This window comes from Brassica rapa, chromosome A09 (assembly GCF_000309985.2).
Source record: "Brassica rapa cultivar Chiifu-401-42 chromosome A09, CAAS_Brap_v3.01, whole genome shotgun sequence".
Taxonomy (NCBI): domain Eukaryota; kingdom Viridiplantae; phylum Streptophyta; class Magnoliopsida; order Brassicales; family Brassicaceae; genus Brassica; species Brassica rapa.
In genome coordinates, this window is record NC_024803.2 from 15,683,357 (window position 1) to 15,706,149 (window position 22,793).

The window sequence follows — 22,793 nt, forward strand, 5'->3', positions numbered from 1 at the left end:
ATTATTATTACTAATTAGATCATATGCAGGTATTAACTCTAGAATAATTAAATGTTATTATTATTTAGTATATTATAAATGGTTATATGCAACTATAATTATATATTGATGGAATAAATATATTTTCGAAATTATCCATATCTAATAACATTTTGATGAAATAAAAAGAGAATCAAATATCTTGTTAGGATATTGTTATGAAAATACAAAAAATAAATAATGTAAGCAATTTTCTAGGAATGGTCCATTTAAAATATCACACATTAAAGAAGTCATGACTTCTCTTTTAATAGTATAGATATGAGTTTTTTATTGATAAAGTATTAGTATTTGTAATTCAAATAAGTTATATATTTAAATTTAAACTTTAAAATAACAATTGACTATTAACTGATAAACACACATTTAAAGTTTCTAATCAGGTTCTCTTCGGTGCTTGTTTGAGAATTCTTTCAATTTTTCTTTCTTATTTTTCTTTTATTTTTAAATGTTTACTGTATGAAAACCCCATCTAAAAACCACCGATGGTGGTGCTCTTAGGACTTCTCTCATTAGGGAGCCGACATAACTCCATCTTTAAGCTACTATGAGTATGGGCCATTGCCTTGCTGCGGCTTATCCATGAGAATAGACATCTGGGACGCGTCTTGTTTGGTTTAAAATATATTTTCCAACATTTTTTTTGTCACGATAACATATTTAACATATGCATATTGATTAACAGAGAGATGAATGAGAATTTTAAACATTATAAATGTCAAGAGGGCATAAAAGAAAACAAATGGGAGATTTCCTCCTATAATCTTTGGCGATTAAGTAAGAATAAACTTATCAAAAAAACACCTTGGTTGGAAGGTCATCTTTGGCCGGCTTCATAGCAACCTGAATACGGTAACAACCTTGTGAAGATGATGGACCTAAAAACTGAGACACTCGAGACCAATCTCCTGAAATTATATGGGAGACGACATGATATGCTTTGTTCTGATTGACACGGTATCCACGTACCATGGTTTGTTTGACTATCTCAAATATTGTCTCCATCCCTTATTTTTATTGATGTTAATAGTTATGCACTCGATCCAAATAATTAACTGATAGATCAAATAGAATAAATAAGCAAATTATCAATGCACCTAATAATTCACGTATGTGTGGCCCAGTTTAAGATTTCCCATAATGAAGTGGACCTAGAATAAGCAGAAAAAATCCCAATAATTTTTGAAGTATTCATAAACTTTTCTCGACAATCTCTTCGCGGACCAATTTTTTTATATTATAACTTTCACATGAACGACAACTCTGCTATTCACATGCTTTCCCCTTTTTATTTTTTTATCCGTTTCTATTAATAATTTCTCCCATTCACAAACATGTAAAATTAATTATTTACTATTATTTGAAAGTAATCCAGGAGCGGAAATTTTTCCCTGGGAAACATATATGCTGTTTTTGTTTTTCACGGTTGTAACTCCATACGCACCCCACTAGAAACTAAAACGTATTTCAAGATCAATATCATATCGACCTGGACCTTTCCCTTTGGAAAAGACTAGTATGAACTAAATTGTGTTAAACTTAGTGACATCGATTTTTGTTGTCTAATACGAAGTTTTAGTATAATATAAGCTAAATTTCACTTGCAGATTTCCAGTTACGGAGACATTTTAGGATTTTTGGTCCTGACGCAAATCATTTACATATACAATATTTACAGTAATATGAAAATATTGAATTTTTATTTTTTTTGTTAAGAACACACTAGAGCTACCGAAATTCAGTTAAATATTGAATTTTTAAGAACCTTTTAATTGGAGAAACAAATATTTTACCTAATTGTATCCAATCTCATTGCTCTCACGCTAAATAAGAATAACCCTAAATCGAAGTAACATAGTCAACGTTTCCAATGTACCAATGACGACGAAAAGAAACGAGTTGAGTTATGTCAGAATGTTAACACAATATTTTTGCCTTAACTTTAGCGTTAAGTCCTAAAAAGAATAGTACGTATGAAAGATAAAATTGATAACTTTGAATAGTTTATAAAATGATTATGTACTTTAATGTAATTTTGTATTGTATTTACATGCCATATTGAAGCGGGTGACCGACTTCTTTTGTTATAATTATCACTTAGTTATGCATATGTGCCCACACATGCACACACATTTAGGCCTGTGAGTTCGGTTCAATCAGTTATTTCGGTTCGAGTACTACGGTTTCTCGGTTCTTTCGGGATTAGAAAAAGTTACCGGATTGAACTAAAATCTTTCTAGGTTCGATTCGGTTAGGAACCGGTTATTTCGTTTCGTAACCGAAGTTAAAATCCAGAAATCTTGTTTAAACGCTTCAAATTCACACATATTAGGTTGTTGAAATGTAAAAATAAAGGGAAATGGGATTATGGACCAAGAATTCGAAGTACAGAAGAAGATGAAACATAGGATAAATGAAGCACAGAGAACGACAAAGCAAGAGATGAAAATAAAAATCCAAATGCGTGTTAATCGAGCCGGAGAAGAAGATGGAGCGACAAAGGAACAACAGGAAGCACGAGATGAGATGAGATGAGATGGAGATGAAATTCAATAAAGAGATGAGGTTAAGGAGATACAATGAAAGAGGGAGGCGGCCATTTTCATCGCTCCAGACAACAACAATAATGAAAGGCAAATTACGTTTAGGCTTAGGTGAAATTTCTCCAAGCCAAACCCTCTACCCATGCTAAAGGTTAGGTCCGAGCATTTTATCTGGACCCGAAATCTCGAACCGATCCGAAAATACCCGATCGAAACCGAACCAAAAATTTACAAGTACCTATTGGGTCCAAAATTCTTCCACCCGAAAGAACCAGAACCAAAAAAACCCGAATAAACCCGGACCCGAAAAAAGACCCAAAAAGAACCAAATCGAATAGACCCGACTCAATAAGAACCGATTAGTCCCGACTTAAAAGCAAGAGTATCCAATATTATGATTTTTGTGTTTTATTTTATGATTTAGTTGAAATTATTTTTGTTAACAATCTTTGTTATTATTTTTGGTAGTATTTTGAAGTAATAAGAAACTTTAAATGTAAAGTTTAAAAATGTTTTATTTTAATTGTCAATATTTTTTTTTGAGTTATTTTGTAAAAATAGATACATATGACATATTTTGACTAAATTTGATGGGATTTGGGTATTTCATGTCCTTTTCAGATCATAAATACCCGAACCTAGATCCGATATGGATCCAAAAATTACAAATAATTTACAGGTATATTAATTATAGATCCGAACCGATCCGGACCCAAGAAAAACTGATCCGAACCCGTACTGAAAATTCACAAGTACCTATTGGATCCAAAAGACCTCCGGTCCGGACCCGATCCGAAGATCCGAACTTCCAGGCCTACTAAAGGTAATTACCCTATGACTCATTTGTAGCTTCCCTGATAAAAAATTCTGATACCTTACACAACTTGAGATTACCACTGTCACCTTCAGGACCTTCTTGGTAATTTTGTTCGCAAATAGCCACACCTGGTAATCCTTGTAGGCAAAATTCAAATGCTTCTTCATGTTAGAGGTTTTCCAGATTTGATTGGACATAAGAGCTCTTTCCCATAGTGATTGCAACTGGCTTTGTCGTAGTCATCTTTCTTGAGTTTGAACCACGGCCTCCTTCTACTTCTTTATGTTTTCCTTTAGTACGAGTTCTTGGGGTCTGAGCTTCATCTGTTGAACTATCTGAATCATCATCAACACCACGATTATGTTCATCTATTCCCTCTGGATTATCACAAGATGCCATCTGCAATACAAAAAAACCACAATAGAAGTTTGATACACTAAAAATGAATCCTTGCTACTGTCAAGTTAACAGTGGTAATTGTAATATTTGAGATTCAATCCAGATGACCAGTTTACTCTTTACTCTTATGAGTTCAATGTCAAGCTGAGAAACAAGTGGGTTTTGAGAATTGATTGCGACAAAAGTAACAAGAATGCCTAGGTAACTTGAATTCAATTTAAATGAAGCTGGCTTAGGGTCAATAATCGGATGTTACTTGCAGAACTGAACAACTATTCAAGTGCGATGAAATGCGATCTAGAACTCAGATCACTCAGCTGGAACAACTCACTATCGTGATCTTATTCCCTATGCGAGTCGGTCTTGAATCCTAAACTCTCGCTTGGAACAAGACGCGAAAGCAAGCTTTAGATGCGAGATCTGATTAGTTCACTTAATACCCTAATATCTACTCTCGCTGATTAGGGATACTAAGCTCATTCAATATAGGTCGACTTATCTCCTAACGGTTAGCTAGAGGATTAAATCATAGATCCAACATTAAGTGATCAGTTCAATGCAGGCAGTAAGATCAATATGAATGAAGATAGTTGAGATCACTTATTTGTGTTCAGTTCATGCGGCTAACACCCTACAACCCTAAGCAAGCTTTGCCTACTACTCAATCATAAAGCAGGATGACACAAACAAGATTTCTGAATAATACTGCATATAAAATAAGTAAAAAGACAAAGGGTTCAGGGAAATCTTCTTGTGAGAATGAGAGATGGAGCCTTCTCCCTTACAAGTTGCGTAAAATCCAAAAGAGTAATCTAGGTTTCTTGTAAAACTCGTGTGTCCTCTAAGAAAACGATAGCCTCCCCTTTTATAGGGAGGCGCTGGTGATAGGAGAATAAGAGAAAGAGAAAGTCGAAACTAGGGCAAACTCCAGAATAGGAAGTTTCCTTAATGAACGGGAGCAGTCTAATGCTTGATCTCTTCGGGAGCAACCCTTGGGTTGTTCTAAATGACTGTTCCACGTTGAATCCTTCGAAACAGCATCAGACTTCCTGAAACTCTCTCCTTTACTCTTTCACCTGTTCCCAACCTAGAATGATGTAAATTAAACACGAATTAGGACTGAAAATGAGCTCAAAGTGCACATGTATTGGTATTAAAAACACCACATATCAATTCCCCCAGACTTAGATCCTTGTTTGTCCTCGAACAAGACCAAGCCTCAAGAGCAGGGAGAAAGGTTTGAAGGAGCGGGAACTCGCTTTGTCTGAATAACCATGCTCTTACCACACATCTCTGAACCATACAAGCTGTAGAATCAGATCGCACACCCTTACCAGAACACCCCACGATTGCTGTTCGAAGATCAGCTCCGTACTCTGTATCTCATACCTGAAAAGGTTGCACTATCGAGACAAAACTCCTTTAAGAATCATTTAAGAACAGCGTGAGCTTCTCATTACAAGCACTATTCAGGGTAGACGGGTTGATAAGGAATAGGCTGTTTTACGGTGGAGCTGAGAGTGTTTAGGGGTTACCGTGTTTGAGTGCATGCAGGATATCGCGCAAAATAGCAAGAGAGGACGGATCTGTTGAAGCCCACAACCCTTACTCATCTCTGCCTCACGGATTAGATTGTTCTACAATGTGGATCAATCGTGCCACTGTTCTCCAGCTCTTGACTTCTTTTTATTCCTCCAAAATCTGCGCCCACTTCTTGCTCACCCTTTTCCAGCAGCATGCATCTCGAATCTACCCTCTCGATCATAAATAAATTAAAGCATTCGGGTTTTTTTTTTTTTTTTTTTTTTTTTTGAGTGGAGATGGAGGGAGGTATCGGGACGAATGTTTTGCAGCCGCTGGGGGTCTATCCTCTGTTTCTCACGGGGTGCCATTGTTCCATGCGCCTTCGACTGTTTCTTTCTTTAAGGATTGATCTTGTCGACTGTTCTCAATCTACTTGTTCTTCTCTCTGAGTGTCAGGCGTCAACGAGTAAGGGGCTGTGTCAATCCTATCCTCTCCGGCCCTTTTGCACATATCTGCACATATGACATTGAAAAACAGAGTGTATGAGGGTGAAAATAAAGGTTTAGGTAGAAGGTTGGAACTAGCTAAAAATGAGCTAGCCGCTCAGGATCAACAAGATTGGTAAAAAGAATAAGAAGCCCTGAGCGTTGGTCTCGTTTCCCTGATCTAGTGCCCATAACAAGAAGAATTTCAGTCAAGATTAGGTTCAAGTTGGGTGGAGTTGAGTCTACCCAGTGTAACCTGATCGGATGAGAGCTTCTGGAGAGTCAAATGAGATGAGTCAAAGGGTGTTCCAGGTCCAAGTATGGGCTCTTTCATCACTGCTAAGGTCACTGGATAAGAATGTTAGAGCACGAGGTGGTTAAAAGAATATATCACAAGGTCCTAATTCCCACAAGAGTTTTAACTGACTCGATCCTAAACTGACTCGATAAAACATCAAAATGACGCAAGGACTGACTCAAAAACAAAGAAACAAAGAAATAGAGTTTCAGCACCCAGTGCTTCCCCCAGACTTAATCGACACCATCCCTGGTGGAAATGAAGCTGAGGTCAGCCAAAAAGCAACACAGCATAAAACATAAAAAAATAAAAATAAAAAGTTCAGATGGATAGAACAATGGATAGAGGATAGTCCTTGCGGACTCAGTCGGACTCGCCGCTCTCGGCTGGGTCAAAGGATCGCCTGTTGCGCGAGCGATGAACCTCTTCTGAAAAAGGGCCAGTTCCCATGGGCTCCTTGCCTGGTCGGTGGGATCTTGGTGGTCGATCTGTCGTAGACTGGCGCTGGGCGCTCCCTCCAATGCATCCCCCAGTGACGAGGTGGAGTATCCTCCGCATGAGGCTGTTGTTCTTTCGCTGCGAGTCCACCATCCAGCGTCTGTAAGCTTGATCATCGGTCACATCGGCGAGCTCTCCTAGGTCGTACGATGGGTCGGCTTCAGGGGTGATGTCCTCAACATCATCCATGTCTTCGTCAGGGACCGCAGCACGTGGATCAGTGCAAAGGAGCTCGGGGGGAGGAAGAAACCGTATGTTCTCAAACACGCTGAACCTGGTGATCTCGGGGTGAGGCAGTTTGGTGAATAGCTGAGTTCCGGCTTTATCGTAAAAGCTGTAGGTCTCTTCATCTCGCATGATGTGGCACGCCATTAGGTACCTAATGTCGAGGTACTGGACCTCCTTGTTGACGCTGTATTTGGTGAGATCAATGTCGAAATGCTTGAAAAGCGGTGTGAGCAGGCTGCCGCTCCTGTCTTTCTTCTTCGAGCCGTGCATAAGGCACTGTCGCCGCTCGCATATCATGGTGATGAAGTTGAAACCGGGATTCGTCTTAACCCTTTGAATGGGAATTCCGGAACCAGAGGCGCGAATTTCATCCTCAATACCAGTGTACAGGGTTTGCAGCTCCCCGTTGGTGACCTTCGATGTCAGATCCTTGGCGAACAGGAGGTTTGAGATGATCTTCGCGATGACACGAAGCGCGGGGTTCCGAATCTGCGACTGGTAGACCTTCCCTGCTGTGAAGTTTCCATTTGCAATGCAGTCCCAAAAGGCGTTAGAAGGAGAGAACTTTTTCGCCACCGCTACCCCCTTTGGTTCAGCGGCCATCTCATAGATTTCATTGAGCTTGTCGAGGGACAAGCGACAGTACTCTCCATCCGCCATGAAAGAGAACGAGCAGTTGGCGTAGGAGGGTGCGTCGGAATCCTCGTAGGTGATCGTGGCCGTGGCGAGCATCTGGCGAACAAGGTCTGGATAGAGCTCGTGCGTTGTGTAGCACAGAGGAGCAATCTCGATGGCGTGCAGCGTTTCGAATACATCCTCGTCGATCCCAAGATCAGCCAAAGTTTCTGTGTGGCAGAAACGAGGGGGTAGCATGTCAACTCTGAGGAGGGCGTTGTAACGAGCTGCTGTCCCCTTATCCCACCCCTCGCAATTGAAGTCCAGGAGCAATGGGCTGTCGAGATCAATCAGTTCACCCTCTTGCTCGCGGGGCCATGGGTAGGAGGCGGACGTTTGTTGCTGCGCTTGCGGGGGTGGCGTGCTGCACGTGGCTCTCGTTCGCTTGGCGGATTGCTTAGTTCTTGCCATCTACAAGGCAAACAAGATCAAGCATTAGTTCTATTATGTCACACAGAAGAAATGGAATCGAGGTATTCCCATCTCTCCTTGTGCGAACTGCAAACCGCTGTTCACTTCAACAAATTTCAACCAAATCAAACTCAAATCGCAATCGTGAAATAGGAGAGTGTTCATATTCTAAATCAACCCTAACAGCACGAGGGGGGATCGATATCAAGTGGTTAAACAAGAATCGATCTATGAAAGCGGTTTAGAAATGAATTTGCAAACCGAGTTGGGATTGTCGGGCCTCTTACCTGTGGAAACTGGTAAAGTGATCTGCAAAAACAGAGAGAACTCGAGATTCCAAACGAATGAGAAGCAAAACCACTTAAAACGGTTGAGAATCAAAGATTTGGTGGTTTGTTTGGAGAGAATCGCAAGTGGGGGATCAATGTACGGCGGACTGAAAGGGAAAGTGAAGGGTGAAGCCTTAAATAGGCAAAACCCTAACTGCTCCCGAAATTATTCTCTTTTTTTTTTTTAATTTTTTTTTTTTGTTCGGAACATTTACCTGGAACAGTCGATGGGTTGTTCTAACAGAAGAACAGTCCGTTGGTTGTTCTGAGTGAAGAGTCCGATTTTCTTTTTCTGCAAAACAAATTAGAAAAGGAAAAGAACAGACTATGTAGACAATGTATGTACTGACCAGTGGGTTGCCTCCCACCAAGCGCTTGTTTAAAGTCATTAGCTCGACTTGGATCAATTGATCAGGCAGATGGGGGCTCGCTTAGGGGAATTTCTTCTCCCTCTGCGATAGTGGAGTCAGCAAGGTAGTGCTTGACGCGCTGTCCATTCACTACAAACTCGTCCCCTTTTTTGTCTAATAACACAACTGCTCCGTAGGGTCGAACTTCCTTAACAGTGAAAGGCCCGGACCATCTAGACTTCAACTTCCCTGGGAATAATCTCAGCCTCGAATTGAAAAGCAAGACCTTATCGTTTGGTTCGAATTGTCTGGCAATGATCCTCTTGTCATGGTAGGCCTTGGTTTTCTCTTTGTAGATTTTGGAGCTTTCATAGGCGAGGTGCCTTATCTCCTCCAGTTCATGAATCTGGATCATGCGTCTCTCGGTTGCTGGCTTGATGTCGAAATTCAGTAGCTTGACTGCCCATGCAGCCTTGTATTCAAGCTCGACGGGTAGGTGACATGCTTTACCATACACCAAGTGGTAGGGAGTCGTTCCTAGCGGCGTCTTGTAGGCTGTTCTGTAGGCCCATAGCGCATCGTCCAGCTTAAGCGACCAGTCCTTTCGCGATGTGTTGACAGTTTTCTGCAGGATGCTTTTGATCTCCCTGTTGGACACCTCAACCTGTCCGCTCGTCTGTGGATGGTAAGCAGTTGCCACCTTGTGGTTCACTCCATTCTTTTTTAAAAGGCCCTGAAATGCCTTGTTGATGAAGTGTGTTCCACCATCGCTGATTACGACCCTAGGCACTCCGAACCTTGGGAATATGATTGAGCTGAACATCTTAGTCGCCACTTTTGCATCGTTCGTAGGGCTTGCCACTGCTTCTACCCACTTAGAGACGTAGTCAACGGCGACAAGGATGTACTCGTTCTTGAAGGACGCAGGGAATGGTCCCATGAAATCGACTCCCCAACAGTCGAATACCTCAACCTCTAGAATGTAATTCTGAGGCATCTCATTCCTCTTGCTGATGTTCCCAAGTCGCTGGCATGCATCGCACCTGGCTACGTAGGCTTGAGCATCCCTGAACATAGTCGGCCACCAGAACCCTGCTTGGAGGACTTTAGAAACCGTTTTGAATGCAGCGAAATGACCTGCGTAAGATGAACCATGGCAGTGGTGCAGAATTCCTGGAATATCTGCCTCTGGAACACACCTTCTGAACAAACCATCCTTGCCTTGTCTGTACAAGAACGGTTCATCCCAAACATAACGCCTTGCCTCTCTCAGGAATTTCCTCTTGTCGTTTCCTGTGAACTTAAGTGGTGGCTTTTCAGCAGCTAGAAAGTTAGCAATCTCAGCAAACCATGGGAGGTGAGGATATTGCTTTTGGATCAAGGCGACATGATGTTTCGAGATGTGAGAACAATCGGGCGCCTTCCTCGGAGGTTGTTCCGCGATGCTGGAACAGTCTGACATGGTTCTTAGAGATTGTTCCGCGTAACACAGACCAATCGCGTTGACGTGTTCAACTGGGTGTTCCTCATCAAGAGTTGTGTCGTCCTCAATCTTCATTCTGGACAGATGGTCAGCGACCCCATTCTCGACACCTCTCTTATCTTTTATCTCTAGATCAAATTCTTGGAGAAGAAGAATCCACCTTAACAACCTCGGTTTCGCATCTTTCTTTGTGAGCAGGTACTTAAGAGCAGCATGGTCTGTGTGCACAATCACTTTAGATCCCACTAGGTAGGACCTAAATTTTTCGAAAGCAAAAACAATAGCCAGAAGCTCTTTCTCAGTTGTAGCGTATCTGCACTGAGCTTCATCCATAGTTTTGCTAGCGTAATAGATCACATGAAGTTTCTTGTCCTTACGCTGCCCAAGTACTGCTCCAACTGCAAAATCACTTGCATCAGTCATGATTTCAAAGGGTAGGTCCCAGTCTGGTGGTTGCACAACAGGTGCACTGACTAGAGCTCCCTTGATGGTGTGGAAAGCAGCTAGACACTCACTGTCGAAATCGAACTTGATCTCCTTACAGAGCAGTCTGGTGAGTGGTCTTGCTATCCTTGAGAAATCCTGGATAAACCGTCGGTAAAACCCAGCGTGACCCAAGAAACTCCTGATGGCCTTCACGTTTGTTGGTGGTTGCAAACTCATCATCACTTCGATCTTTGCCTTATCCACCTCAATTCCTTTCTCGGAGATCTTGTGCCCTAGAACAATCCCGTCTGTGACCATGAAGTGGCATTTCTCCCAGTTGAGTACGAGGTGTTTCTCCTCACATCTTTTAAGAACCCTGCACAAGTTTGACAAACAGACATTAAAGGAGCTTCCATAGACGCTGAAATCGTCCATGAAAACTTCCATAATGTCTTCAATCAGGTCAGTAAAGATCGACATCATGCAGCGCTGGAATGTTGCTGGCGCATTGCACAAGCCGAATGGCATTCTCCTGTAAGCGTACGTTCCGTAGGGGCATGTGAACGTCGTTTTCTCCTGATCGTCTGGATGGATGGGAATCTGAAAGAAACCTGAATAACCATCTAAAAAGCAGTAATATGGGTGGTTAGCCAATCTCTCAAGCATTTGATCAATAAAAGGGAGTGGGAAGTGATCCTTTCTAGTTGCTGCATTTAATTTCCTGAAATCTATGCACATGCGATGTCCTGTCACCGTCCTAGTAGGGATCAATTCATTCTTTTCATTTGTGATAACAGTGATCCCACCTTTCTTAGGTACAACATGAACAGGACTGACCCATTTACTATCAGAAATCGCATAGATCACACCTGCTTCAAGAAGTTTCATTATCTCTTTCTTAACGACATCTTTTAGATTCGGGTTTAACCTCCTCTGATGTTCGACAGAAGTCATTGATTCATCTTCCAAGTGGATTCTATGCATGCATAAATCAGGCGAAATACCAGGGATGTCAGCTAGCGAATATCCTAATGCCTTACGATATTTTCTAAGCTCGCATAAAAGCAATGCAGTTTCCACATTATTCAGCTCAGCATTCACAATGACAGGATATGTGGAATTCGGACCTAAGAAAGCGTACCTGAGCCCTTTGGGAAGGGGTTTTAGCTCAACTTTGGGAGCCTTGAGCTCGCTCCAGGGATCCTCTGGTTGGTCCGGTTTAGGGGTCGCTCCAGATGGAGTGGTCTCGCACCTGTTGATATCCTCCCCCAGACTTAGACTCGCTACCATTCTCCCCATACTCCTTGCGGAGTCAAGCATCTTGGCATATCCATCAGCATCAATGTTCACCATACTCTGCTCGGCTTCAGCACGCACCAGTGCAAGTTCCAGTGGGTCTTCGGTAAGAATCTCCTCGATCATTCCTTCTTGTGGTTGGAGCGGATCAACCCCTTCATTGACCTCAAAGGTTTGTCCATCCAACATCGGCTTCTTTAGCAACTCATCCATTTCGAATTGCATAACTATGTCCCCAAGATTCAGATCAATCTTTCCCTGTCGCACATCAATGATAGCTCCGACAGTACATAAGAATGGTCTTCCCAAGATGAGGGGGTCCTTAGACTCTTCTTCCAATTCCAGAACAACGAAGTCTGCTGGAACAGTGGTGTTCCCTACTTTCACTTGGAGATCCTCTAGAATACCAACAGGAGATTTGACTGATCTGTCTGCGAAAACCAAGGACATCTTAGTTGGTTTGAAGTGCGTGTATCCGAGTCGTAAAGCGACAGAGTAGGGCATGAGATTCACGCTAGACCCAAGATCCACCAAGGAGCAGGCAAAACTGTCTTCCCAATCTGGATAGAGAGGACAAATTTGCCGGGATCTCCTCGTTTTTTTATTTGCCTGTTCTGAAGCACTGCGCTGCACTCCTTGGAAACTGTCATGAACTCGCTCTCGTCTGATATTTTCCCTGAGATCAACCCCTTCATAAAGCTACGCATGGAGGGCATCATCTGAATCGCATCCATCAGGGGAAGTCGGACGGTTAGATCTTCCAGCATCTTCCTGCATTTTATTTCCTCCTTGTCCTTACGAGTGACCTTCGCTGGAACAGGGTAAGGGACTTTTGGAATGTATTCGCGAGGAGGAACAGCCTCTGGAATCGGGCGCACTGCTTCAGCCGGTTGTTCTGAGCGTGGCGAGGCTGTTTCAACTACCGGCTCTGTATTCCCCTCATCTGCTTGGTCGGCTGGTGGTTGCTCTGACTCTTTCTGCTTGCCTTTCTCAGCCGCGGTGAACCTTCTCCTTTCTGGCTCGGAAAGTTGCTTCCCGCTTCTTAGCTGAACCGCATTGCACTCCTTGGGGTTTTTGTCTGTTTTACCAGGTAGAGTACCTTGCTGTCTCTTGACACTCTCGGCAGTCTGAGCTATCTGAATGTCCATCTGTCTCATATGGCTTGCGACATTATCATATTTGGTGCTCAGGTCTCCGAACATATGGTTCATCCTAGTATTGATCTCGGTAGTGACCTGGTTCAGCGCTTTCCCTTGGAGCTGTTGTCCTTGGAGGAGTTGCTGCAGCATGGTTTTAGTTTCATCTTGCGGAACAGCGACAGGGGTGGAGGTAGCGACTTGAGTGTTCTGGTGGTTCTGTATTTGAGGCTGATTGCTCTGCGGTTGGCTTAGAACATATGTTCGGGGTTGATAGTTCTTCTGATATCCCGAATACTGGCCCTGGTTGTTCTGCGCCGGATCAACTTGTTTGTCCTGCTTAGGCCAGAAAAGTTGTGGATTGTTCCTTACGTTAGGGTTTGGGTGATAATTCTTCAGCTGCCACCCTTGTCCATTTACGTAACTCACTTCCTGCTGATCGTCTCCTGCCTGCTCAGCTTCAAACGCCTTGTCCCCCGCACTCTTCTCAGGAGTTGCTTCTTCCATTATGAAGACCTGGCTCTGGTTTCCCTTCAGCAGTTGGTCCACCTTCGCCGCTAGATCGTCTATGCTGTTCACACTTTTGGAGCGATCATGCTCCTTGTTCTTGTTGAGTGAACTGGAAGCCATGTTCTCAATCAACGCGAATGCACCAGGGGTGGTCTGAGTCATGAAGTCTCCGTTACTAGAGGAATCGAGGGTGTTCCGGTACTCATAGCTCACTCCATCGTAGAACACCTCCAATATGTAATCGTCATCAAACCCGTGGTGTGGACATTCCCTCTGGTACTCTTTATACCTCTCCCAAGCTTCATAAAAGGGTTCATCAGATTTCTGCTTGAAGTTGGAGATTCTATGCCTTAGAGCCGCGGTTTTGGACTTTGTGTAGAAGTGGCTCAGGAATGCTGATCGAACCTGATCCCATGAGGTTAGAGAACCGGTTGGGAGAGATTGCAGCCAACGTGCAGCTTTCCCTTCAAGAGAAAATGGGAACAGCGTGCACTTGACGTAATCCGGTGGCACTCCATTTGAGCGAGAGAAATTGCAGATCCTCTCAAAGGCCTCTATGTGATCCATTGGTATGTCTGAAGTGAGGCCACTGAATGTGCTCTTCTGTACCAGACCAATCAGTGCAGGTTTGATCTCATAATCCTGTCGAGTACAGGGTGGAGGGTTGATGGGGGAGCGGTTAGTAGCAAAATTCCTCGGAAGGTTTCGCTCCCCAATAAGAGCACCACGCTCCTCTCGCGCAGCGTTCTCGGCTGCTTGCTCTTGTGCAGCTTGTTGCTGATTCTGGATGGTTTGCTGCATCTGCTGCATCTGCTGTTGCTGATTCTGCATTTGTTGTTGAATGAGTGCCAATGCAGCAGTGAGGTCATCCATATTGCCATGATCACCCATGTTGGTGTCGGTTGTTCTTGGCTGTTGACGGTTCTGTCTTTCTAATCTTGCGAGTTCTTCGTTAGTCAGCTGATGTAGTGGTCCTTGTGCGTTGCTCCGAGTATGTCTACTGGTCATGCACTTGGATCATCTGTTCCAACAAAGAAGTAAAGCAAGTTAGATATCTCAGACTAAATATTAAACTGAAAAATAAAGGTAAAAGCTTAGTCCCCGTCGCAACGGCGCCAAAACTTGATACAAAAAATGAATCCTTGCTACTGTCAAGTTAACAGTGGTAATTGTAATATTTGAGATTCAATCCAGAGGACCAGTTTACTCTTTACTCTTATGAGTTCAATGTCAAGCTGAGAAACAAGTGGGTTTTGAGAATTAATTGCGACAAAAGTAACAAGAATGCCTAGGTAATTGAATTCAATTTAAATGAAGTGGCTTAGGGTCAATAATCGGATGTTACTTGCAGAACTGAACAACTATTCAAGTGCGATGAAATGCGATCTAGAACTCAGATCACTCAGCTGGAACAACTCACTATCGTGATCTTATTCCCTATGCGAGTCGGTCTTGAATCCTAAACTCTCGCTTGGAACAAGACGCGAAAGCAAGCTTTAGATGCGAGATCTGATTAGTTCACTTAATACCCTAATATCTACTCTCGCTGATTAGGGATACTAAGCTCATTCAATATAGGTCGACTTATCTCCTAACGGTTAGCTAGAGGATTAAATCATAGATCCAACATTAAGTGATCAGTTCAATGCAGGCAGTAAGATCAATATGAATGAAGATAGTTGAGATCACTTATTTGTGTTCAGTTCATGCGGCTAACACCCTACAACCCTAAGCAAGCTTTGCCTACTACTCAATCATAAAGCAGGATGACACAAACAAGATTTCTGAATAATACTGCATATAAAATAAGTAAAAAGACAAAGGGTTCAGGGAAATCTTCTCGTGAGAATGAGAGATGGAGCCTTCTCCCTTACAAGTTGCGTAAAATCCAAAAGAGTAAACTAGGTTTCTTGTAAAACTCGTGTGTCCTCTAAGAAAACGATAGCCTCCCCCTTTTATAGGGAGGCGCTGGTGATAGGAGAATAAGAGAAAGAGAAAGTCGAAACTAGGGCAAACTCCAGAATAGGAAGTTTCCTTAATGAACGGGAGCAGTCTAATGCTTGATCTCTTCGGGAGCAACCCTTGGGTTGTTCTAAATGACTGTTCCACGTTGAATCCTTCGAAACAGCATCAGACTTCCTGAAACTCTCTCCTTTACTCTTTCACCTGTTCCCAACCTAGAATGATGTAAATTAAACACGAATTAGGACTGAAAATGAGCTCAAAGTGCGCATGTATTGGTATTAAAAACACCACATATCAAAGTTCATATCATAGTATGCCAAACAAGAATGAAAACATCAAAAAAAAAAGCAATAAGTCTAGAAAAAAAAGGTAAAGAACAAAGTACAAACTACAAAACTTTCAAAGTTCAAGATAAAATATCACAATGAATCAATAAGAATCAACAGCAAGAATAACATAATCACTTCAAGTTATGTGTCTTTGGTCCCCTGTAATCGACACAGAGCAAACATAATAACTTAAACATATAGCGACAATGCAAGCCATAGCAAGGCACAACAAGAAGATAGTACATGAGAAAAAGATCAAGCAAGGCACAACAAGAACAACATAATCACTTCAAGATCAAGTCAAAGTCGAACAAAAATCATGTCGAACTTGAACAAAAAACATAAACAAACTCGAACAAAAAACATGAATAGAACACAATTTCGAACAACAAACAACAAGAACAAACTCGAACAACAAACAAAAAAATAATCTCAAAAAATTAGAGATTAGGGTTATCCGAGATCGATTTCTAGACGCTTCTGGTGGAGGAGAATACTTTCAGTTTGTTATATGCGTGATTTTCGGATTTATGGTTAATAAATCCAATTTTACTATCTCAATCGTCGAGATATTCAGGGGAATAGAAACATTGACACATACAAGGAAAAGTGTGAAGTGGGGCATTGGGTTTCAAGAGTCATTAAGTCTAATAATTTTCCAGAAATACCCGCTCGGGTCCCGGGTTGGTTATGGACCCAAATCTGCTACTCACAGGTCCTCCATCATTAATTAGACTCAATAGGATAAAATTCTCGGTTCCGGTTTTGGACCTGAACTTGCATCTTTGGTTCGGTTCTGGATCGTCCGAGTAAAATGCTCAGGTTTAATGAAAGATTTCACAATCCGAATTCAGACAGGAATTTAGCTTCAAAAACTTAAAACTCACCATCTAAATCCAAACATAGACTTCTAAATTTTACTTTTTTGTACTTATTTCAAATCAAATCAGATGATGCCAGATTATGATTTCATGAGATATAGTAGGAATGTCTAATCAACAAATAAATCATCATTTAAAGCGATTCCCTTGTTACATATACAAAATATATGTCACTGATTTTGAAATTCACTACACCCGCAATCAATGTTTTAAATATTTCAGTAAACTTATATGCGGATTTGGAATAACTAACCAAATGGCCAAATGGTTCAAAAGATATAGATCTAGTTTATAAATAAGGTCAAACTTTTATAAATTAATAATGTTGGGACTACACCAAAACTATAATTTTTTATTAATTTATAAAGATTTTAATTTATCGATATACTAATTGAACCAAAAAGTTAATTTGAGTAAAATTATACTATTTTATAAAAAAAATTAGTGTATATTAATTTATAGATTATTAATTTAAAGAGGTTATACTGTATATAGAAATCATTAGTTATATAATACATGATAATGAATAATACGGAGATATTGGATGCTTCTTTTTTTTTTTTTTGCTAAGTATGTGAATTCATTAATCAAAAGAGAAATGTTACTTGTACAAAAACAAAGTAGGTGAAGCAAACCCCAGGCAAAAAAAGTAAAAACAGGGGAGAGCTTAAAAAGAACTACAAGAACAGAGTAAAACCATTACTCATGAGTCAACCAGATTTGCATGAGGTTTTTGAAATTCCTGCGGTGTTTCCTAGCCAAGATGGCATTCCTTATCAGTCTGTCTATCTCCTTAAAGCTTACTTGGGTTGGTGTTGGTGAGGCATTGTGCAGCCGCTGATTCCTCTCACGCCAAAGTCTGTATAGGATAGCTTGGACAGTTAGTTTACGGAGAGTCGAAGGACAGTGTCTAACCCTCATATCTATCCAAGCAAGAAGGGCGTCCCAAGTGTGGAAGAGGACTGGTCTGTATCCCAGTCGCCTAATTGCCATTTTCCAAATTTGCTCTGCATACTCACATCTAAGGAACACATGATCACGTGTTTCATGGAAATGGTTACACACACAGCAGCATGTGTCAATTTGGAGTCCCCACGAAGCCAAGCGAGACCTTGTGGGAAGCCTATCCAAATGTGCGACCCACATCATAAACGTGTGACTTGGAACATGACCTTTGAACCAAACCTTTCCTGCCCAGTCTTGCTTCTGTCCTCGGGGTCTTAGAGATTCCCATGTGAGCTTAGTTGAGTAGGACTCCATGTCAGTGTCGTTCACTCTCCAGGAGTAGGTATCAGGAGATTGAGAGTGCGACGGTAGTGGGACAGAGCAGAGGAGTATCTGGAGCTCTTCAGCTTCTTGAGATCTAGCTGGCCTCAGTAACCAGCCAGCGACAGAACAAGCATCAGCAACTTTGGAGTCTATCTCCATACCTGTTTGCATCGGCCCTGAAGGACCAAAAAACCTTTCCAACGGTCCCAACACACACCAACTGTCAAACCAGAAGCTAGCCTTATCGCCATTCCCCAGTGTACATGTAATGAATCTTTCCGCGAGGGGCCTAAGCTTGAGTAGCGCTTTCCACGTCCAAGAAGCAACTTTGCTCTCATCTAAGCTCCAAAACGAAGCTTCTTTTATGTAGTTATCTTTCACCCATATTGCCCACAAGGATTCCGATTCGCAGAAGATTAACCAGATGATCTTCAGACACAGCGTTTTGTTCCAGATGATCAGGTTCCGGAATCCGAGCCCACCTTCATCACGGGGCAGGCTGAGCTGAGACCAAGAGACTTTTGCTGCTGCTCTTGTGGTTATGTTACCATTCCAAAGGAAGCGCGAACAGAGTGATTCGATCATTTTGATACATCCTTTGGGGAGTATGAATGAGGAGAACCAGAAGTTGATAGTACCATAGATGACAGAGGAGATTAAGACTGTCCTTCCTGTGTAAGAGAGAGCTCTGAGGGTCCATGAGGAGAACCTGTTCTTTAGTTGGTCTAGCAGAGGCCTGTAGTCACAGATTCGAAGCTTTCGGTGCATCAGGGGTAATCCAAGATAGCGCACTGGTAATGATCCAAGGGAGAAGCCGAGATGAGAGATATCATCGGCTTCTGCCTGGGTCATTCCTGCAATGAAAAGCTCCGTTTTGTTTCGGTTCATCGTAAGCCCTGACCAAGAGGAGAACTCGTGAAGTGTATCTGCAATACTTATAAGAGAGTTCTTTTCTCCATCGAAGAAGATCATAAGATCATCAGCAAAAGCCAAGTGCGTAACCAGCGGATGAGATGCGTTCGGATGTAAGCCAATGCGACCATTCCTGTAGTTTGCATTCAGCAGCTGAGATAGAACTTCCATGGCTAGAACAAACAGGTAGGGTGATAGCGGGTCTCCCTGTCTAAGGCCTTTTGTTCCTCTGAAATAACCACACATTTCACCGTTTATGGCGACGGAGAATCTTGTTGTTGTGATACACTGTCGAATGAGCCTGATAAAAGAGTCGGGGAACTCCAAAGCCTGCATAATTTTGAAGATGAAACTCCATTCGAGAGAGTCGAAAGCCTTTTTTAGGTCCACCTTGAGCATAGATCTTTTAGAGATACTCTTCCAGTTGTAGCCGTTTATCAGCTCTGTAGCCATCAAGACGTTTTCAATCATCAAACGGCCATGGATGAAAGCAGATTGCGTGTTTGAGATGATAAGAGGCAGGACCTGCTTCAGACGAGAGGCAAGCAGCTTGGAAACAACTTTGTAGGTGGTATTACAGCAGGAAATAGGTCTGAAGTCAGAGATTGAGGTCGCATTTATCTTCTTAGGGATGAGAGTAAGGACAGTTGCATTCCATTGTTGGAGGAGAAAACCGGAGCTGAAGAACTCAGAAACTGCACTTGTCATATCAGAGCCAACTGACCTCCAATGCGCGGTGTAGAACTCAGCAGGATAACCATCGGGGCCCGGGGATTTCCCTCTAGGGAGAGAGAAGAACGCTGTTCTAATGTCCTCATGCGTATAAGGAGCCGCCAGATGCTGGTAGACCTCCTGAGAGCATCTGTAAGGGAAAAGAAATGCTATATCATCCTGGGAGACTGGTGAAGGAGTCACAGGACCCCCTAGCAACCGCTGGTAGAACTGCAGAACATGCTGTTTAATTCCCTCATTCGAGTCAATGATGTTATCATTATCATCAACAAGAAAGATGAGTTGGTTAAGCGCTTGGCGAGACTTTAGCGATCGATGGTAGTACTGAGTGTTCGAGTCACCAACATCGACCCAATTTACTCGAGATCTTTGGAAGAAGAAGGATTCCTCAGCCTTTGCGAGAGAAAACCAATTGGAGTGAGCTTCACGTTCTCTGATAGAAGTAGCAGAGGTTGGTGACGCTAATAGTTCCCGTTGGCAAGAGAGCAGGTGGTCGAAAGCCTCCGTTACTCTCTTTTCAATTCCAGAGAAGTTATGGCGACTGAACTCTCGGATTATACTTTTGAGGTGCTTGAGCTTCTTCGAGACAGTTAGCATTTTGGATCCTGAGAAATTTAGAGAGTTCCAGCATTCCGAGATTAGATACACAAAGTCCGGGTGATCATTAAGCATGGTAAAGAACTTGAACGGCCGTTTTATCTTCTGCTTCCCCGCATCCAGGAAGATACAGCATGGACTGTGATCCGAGATTCCCGGCTCTCCGAAGACTCCCAAAGCATTTGGAAAGGCCGCAAGCCACTCGTCATTTACCATTATTCTGTCTAACTTCTTTGAGATAATTCCTGGTCCTTGATTGTTGGACCAAGTGAAAGATGAACCGCAGAACTGAAGATCTTGAATCCCAGCATCAATTACACACTGAGAGAATTCACGCATACCACGGGTAGAAGAAAAGTGGTCCGCGTTTGAGTCTTCATCAGCATAGAGAGTTTGATTCAAGTCTCCTAGGATTGCCCATGGGCGATTTGAGATCTGAGGAGACGAGGCTAAGAAGATAAGCTCCGACCATAGATGCTTCCTGATTTTCCTATGATTTGATCCGTAGACCAGAGTTACTGCAAGTTCAGTAGTCACAAAAGGTAACTTCACCAGACAGGATATAGACTGGAGAGATTTGTGAAGCACTGAGACAGAAACTGACGGGTGCCATAGCAGCCAGATTTTCCCTAGTTCCGAAAACTCATAATTACAATCATATCGCCATCCCGGAAAGACCCCATTGATGATCTTTGGAGCATTCACCGAGCTGACGTGGGTCTCAATGAGACCGCCAAAAATAGGCTTTTGTAGCTTAAGCCATTTCCTAAATCCGCGACGCTTTGTTTTACAATTGAAACCTCTAATGTTCCAACAAAAAATATCCATAGGAGAGAATTTAGAGGTTTTGAGGGCCTCTAGCCCTAGCCTTAGCCTTTCCCTTCAGCTGCTTTTGAATCCTCTTGGAGACCACCTTAATGTACCTGTCCCCTTCATCATTTGGGTTATCATCTTCTTCCGACGGTAGTTCAGAGCCTGAAGAAAACCCATAGTCTGAAAGCCTAGAGCCCCTTGGGGAACCCCTTGGGGAACCCAGAAAAGCCGTGTCAAGGTCCACACACAATCGACCTTCCTTCAGGGGAAAGGGTGATCCTTTGTAAGTACCGTGCGAGGAGCCAGACCGGTGCGGTATTGGGGGAGATTTAGGTCCCGAGGAGGAAGCAAGGAACTGATTTGATTTCATAGCTATCAGGACCTTCTTTTGGTGCCTCTGGTTCAGGGGAGCAGAGCCATCTTCGTTATCTTTGTTACCAATGGCGGGTGGAGCAGGAGGATCAGCAACAACAAAGGCAGCTGCATCAACCACAATTTGGTTTGGAGGCTCAATTTCAAAAGGGGCAGGGGGATCAACAATCAAAGGAGCTTGGACTTTAGGTTTGGATTTTGGGCCAGAAGCTCTAGGAGGTCCATTATTAGAGCGAGGGCAATCTTCGGTGTTGTGCTTTGCTGAGCGGCATGTGATACAGGTCTTAGGAGCCAGAGAGCAACGCGAGATAGTATGTCCTACTTGCAAGCAATGACCACATACTGCTGGCAGCCAGGGGCTAGTAACTTTGATTCTCTGGACTTCACCTGATTCAAAGCTAGCATTTACAGCCTCAGGGAGAGGTTTGCGAGGGTCAATGATAGTGTATACTTTTGCCACATCCAGGTTGGTCAGATTCTTTGTTGCAGGGTGGAGACAGATTGGCTTTCCCACCAGACCTGCTATCTCCTTGAGAGCATCCTCATTGAAGAACTGTAGGGGAACGTCCCAGAAATCAAGCCAAACTGGAATGGCTGACAGTTCTGGCTTCTCCTGATTCATTCCTGGAGACCACTTAGCCACAAACATTGTCTGACCATCTATCTGCCATAAGCATTGGCTTAAAATGCGGCGCCGAGCGTGAGGGCAAGGAACCCTGAAAAGGAATGCGTGGCCCTCCATTTTTGAAACCGAAATGTCTCGCCTTTGCTTAGACCATATACCGTTTACAATGGCGTGAACTGCTCCTCGGGCTGGAGGCTCGTCGTAGAATTGACCCACGATGAAGCTATCCCAGGCTTTCCTGTTCTTCTCGATGACAGAGTTAGGAATGGTTACACACGCCTCACCAGAATCCAAGGTAAAAGGTTTGCCTTCCGGTTCCAGTTTCCTAGTGTGGGGTTTGATGTATCCTTTCCAGAACTTGGAGGCTTCTGCAACCCTATCGTGTTCTTTGTTTCCAGTGTCTTCAGGAGGTTTCCCTGTTGACAGCGGAGGTGGTAGTGTACTTTCATCAACTTGTTGAATCAAGCTTTCTTGAGCAGGTACAAACGAATTTGTAGCCACAATTTCGGAATTAGGTTTTACTAAGTCCTCTGGGGTATGGGAAAAGTCAGATCCGGAGCGATTCTGAAGATCCACAGATACTTTATTAGCTGGAGAGGCCGAGTCTCCAGGTAAATCGTTCGCCTTGGAAGCAGAGGGCGAATTGGTGACTAGATCTGCTGCTTTGGAAGCGACAGATCGGGAAGAGGTCGAGGAATCGGTGGAACCAGTGGGGTTGCCACCTGCAGAGGTGCTTTTGGGTTTTTGTTTCTTTGCCATGTCCGGCGGGAGGGGCCGACGCCGAGAACGGCGCCGGTGGAGGTCAAAGGAAAGGGATCGCGTTTTGTCGGTGAGAGAAAGGGAGAGAAAA

The 22,793-nt window shown here is 43.0% G+C and overlaps 2 protein-coding genes and 1 non-coding gene across 3 annotated transcripts; 1 reads left to right on the plus strand and 2 right to left on the minus strand.

Annotated features, from left to right (window-relative positions):
• Positions 1 to 5,584: 5,584 nt before the first annotated feature.
• Positions 5,585 to 8,378, minus strand: LOC117128325. The gene is made up of 2 exons (XM_033280520.1): positions 8,206 to 8,378; positions 5,585 to 7,918 (listed from the first exon to the last, which is right to left on the minus strand). Exon 2 carries the CDS (start codon positions 7,916 to 7,918, stop codon positions 6,470 to 6,472), a length of 1,449 nt encoding a protein of 482 aa, XP_033136411.1. The 5' UTR covers positions 8,206 to 8,378; the 3' UTR covers positions 5,585 to 6,469.
• Positions 8,379 to 8,605: 227 nt separating this feature from the next.
• Positions 8,606 to 14,456, minus strand: LOC117127706. Its single transcript, XM_033278333.1, has 2 exons — positions 12,412 to 14,456; positions 8,606 to 12,316 (listed from the first exon to the last, which is right to left on the minus strand). Exons 1-2 carry the CDS (start codon positions 14,454 to 14,456, stop codon positions 8,659 to 8,661), a joined length of 5,703 nt encoding a protein of 1,900 aa, XP_033134224.1. The 3' UTR covers positions 8,606 to 8,658.
• Positions 13,699 to 13,805, plus strand: LOC117128656. The gene has a single exon (XR_004452051.1). It is a non-coding gene; the product is annotated as a small nucleolar RNA R71 (small nucleolar RNA).
• Positions 14,457 to 22,793: the final 8,337 nt, after the last annotated feature.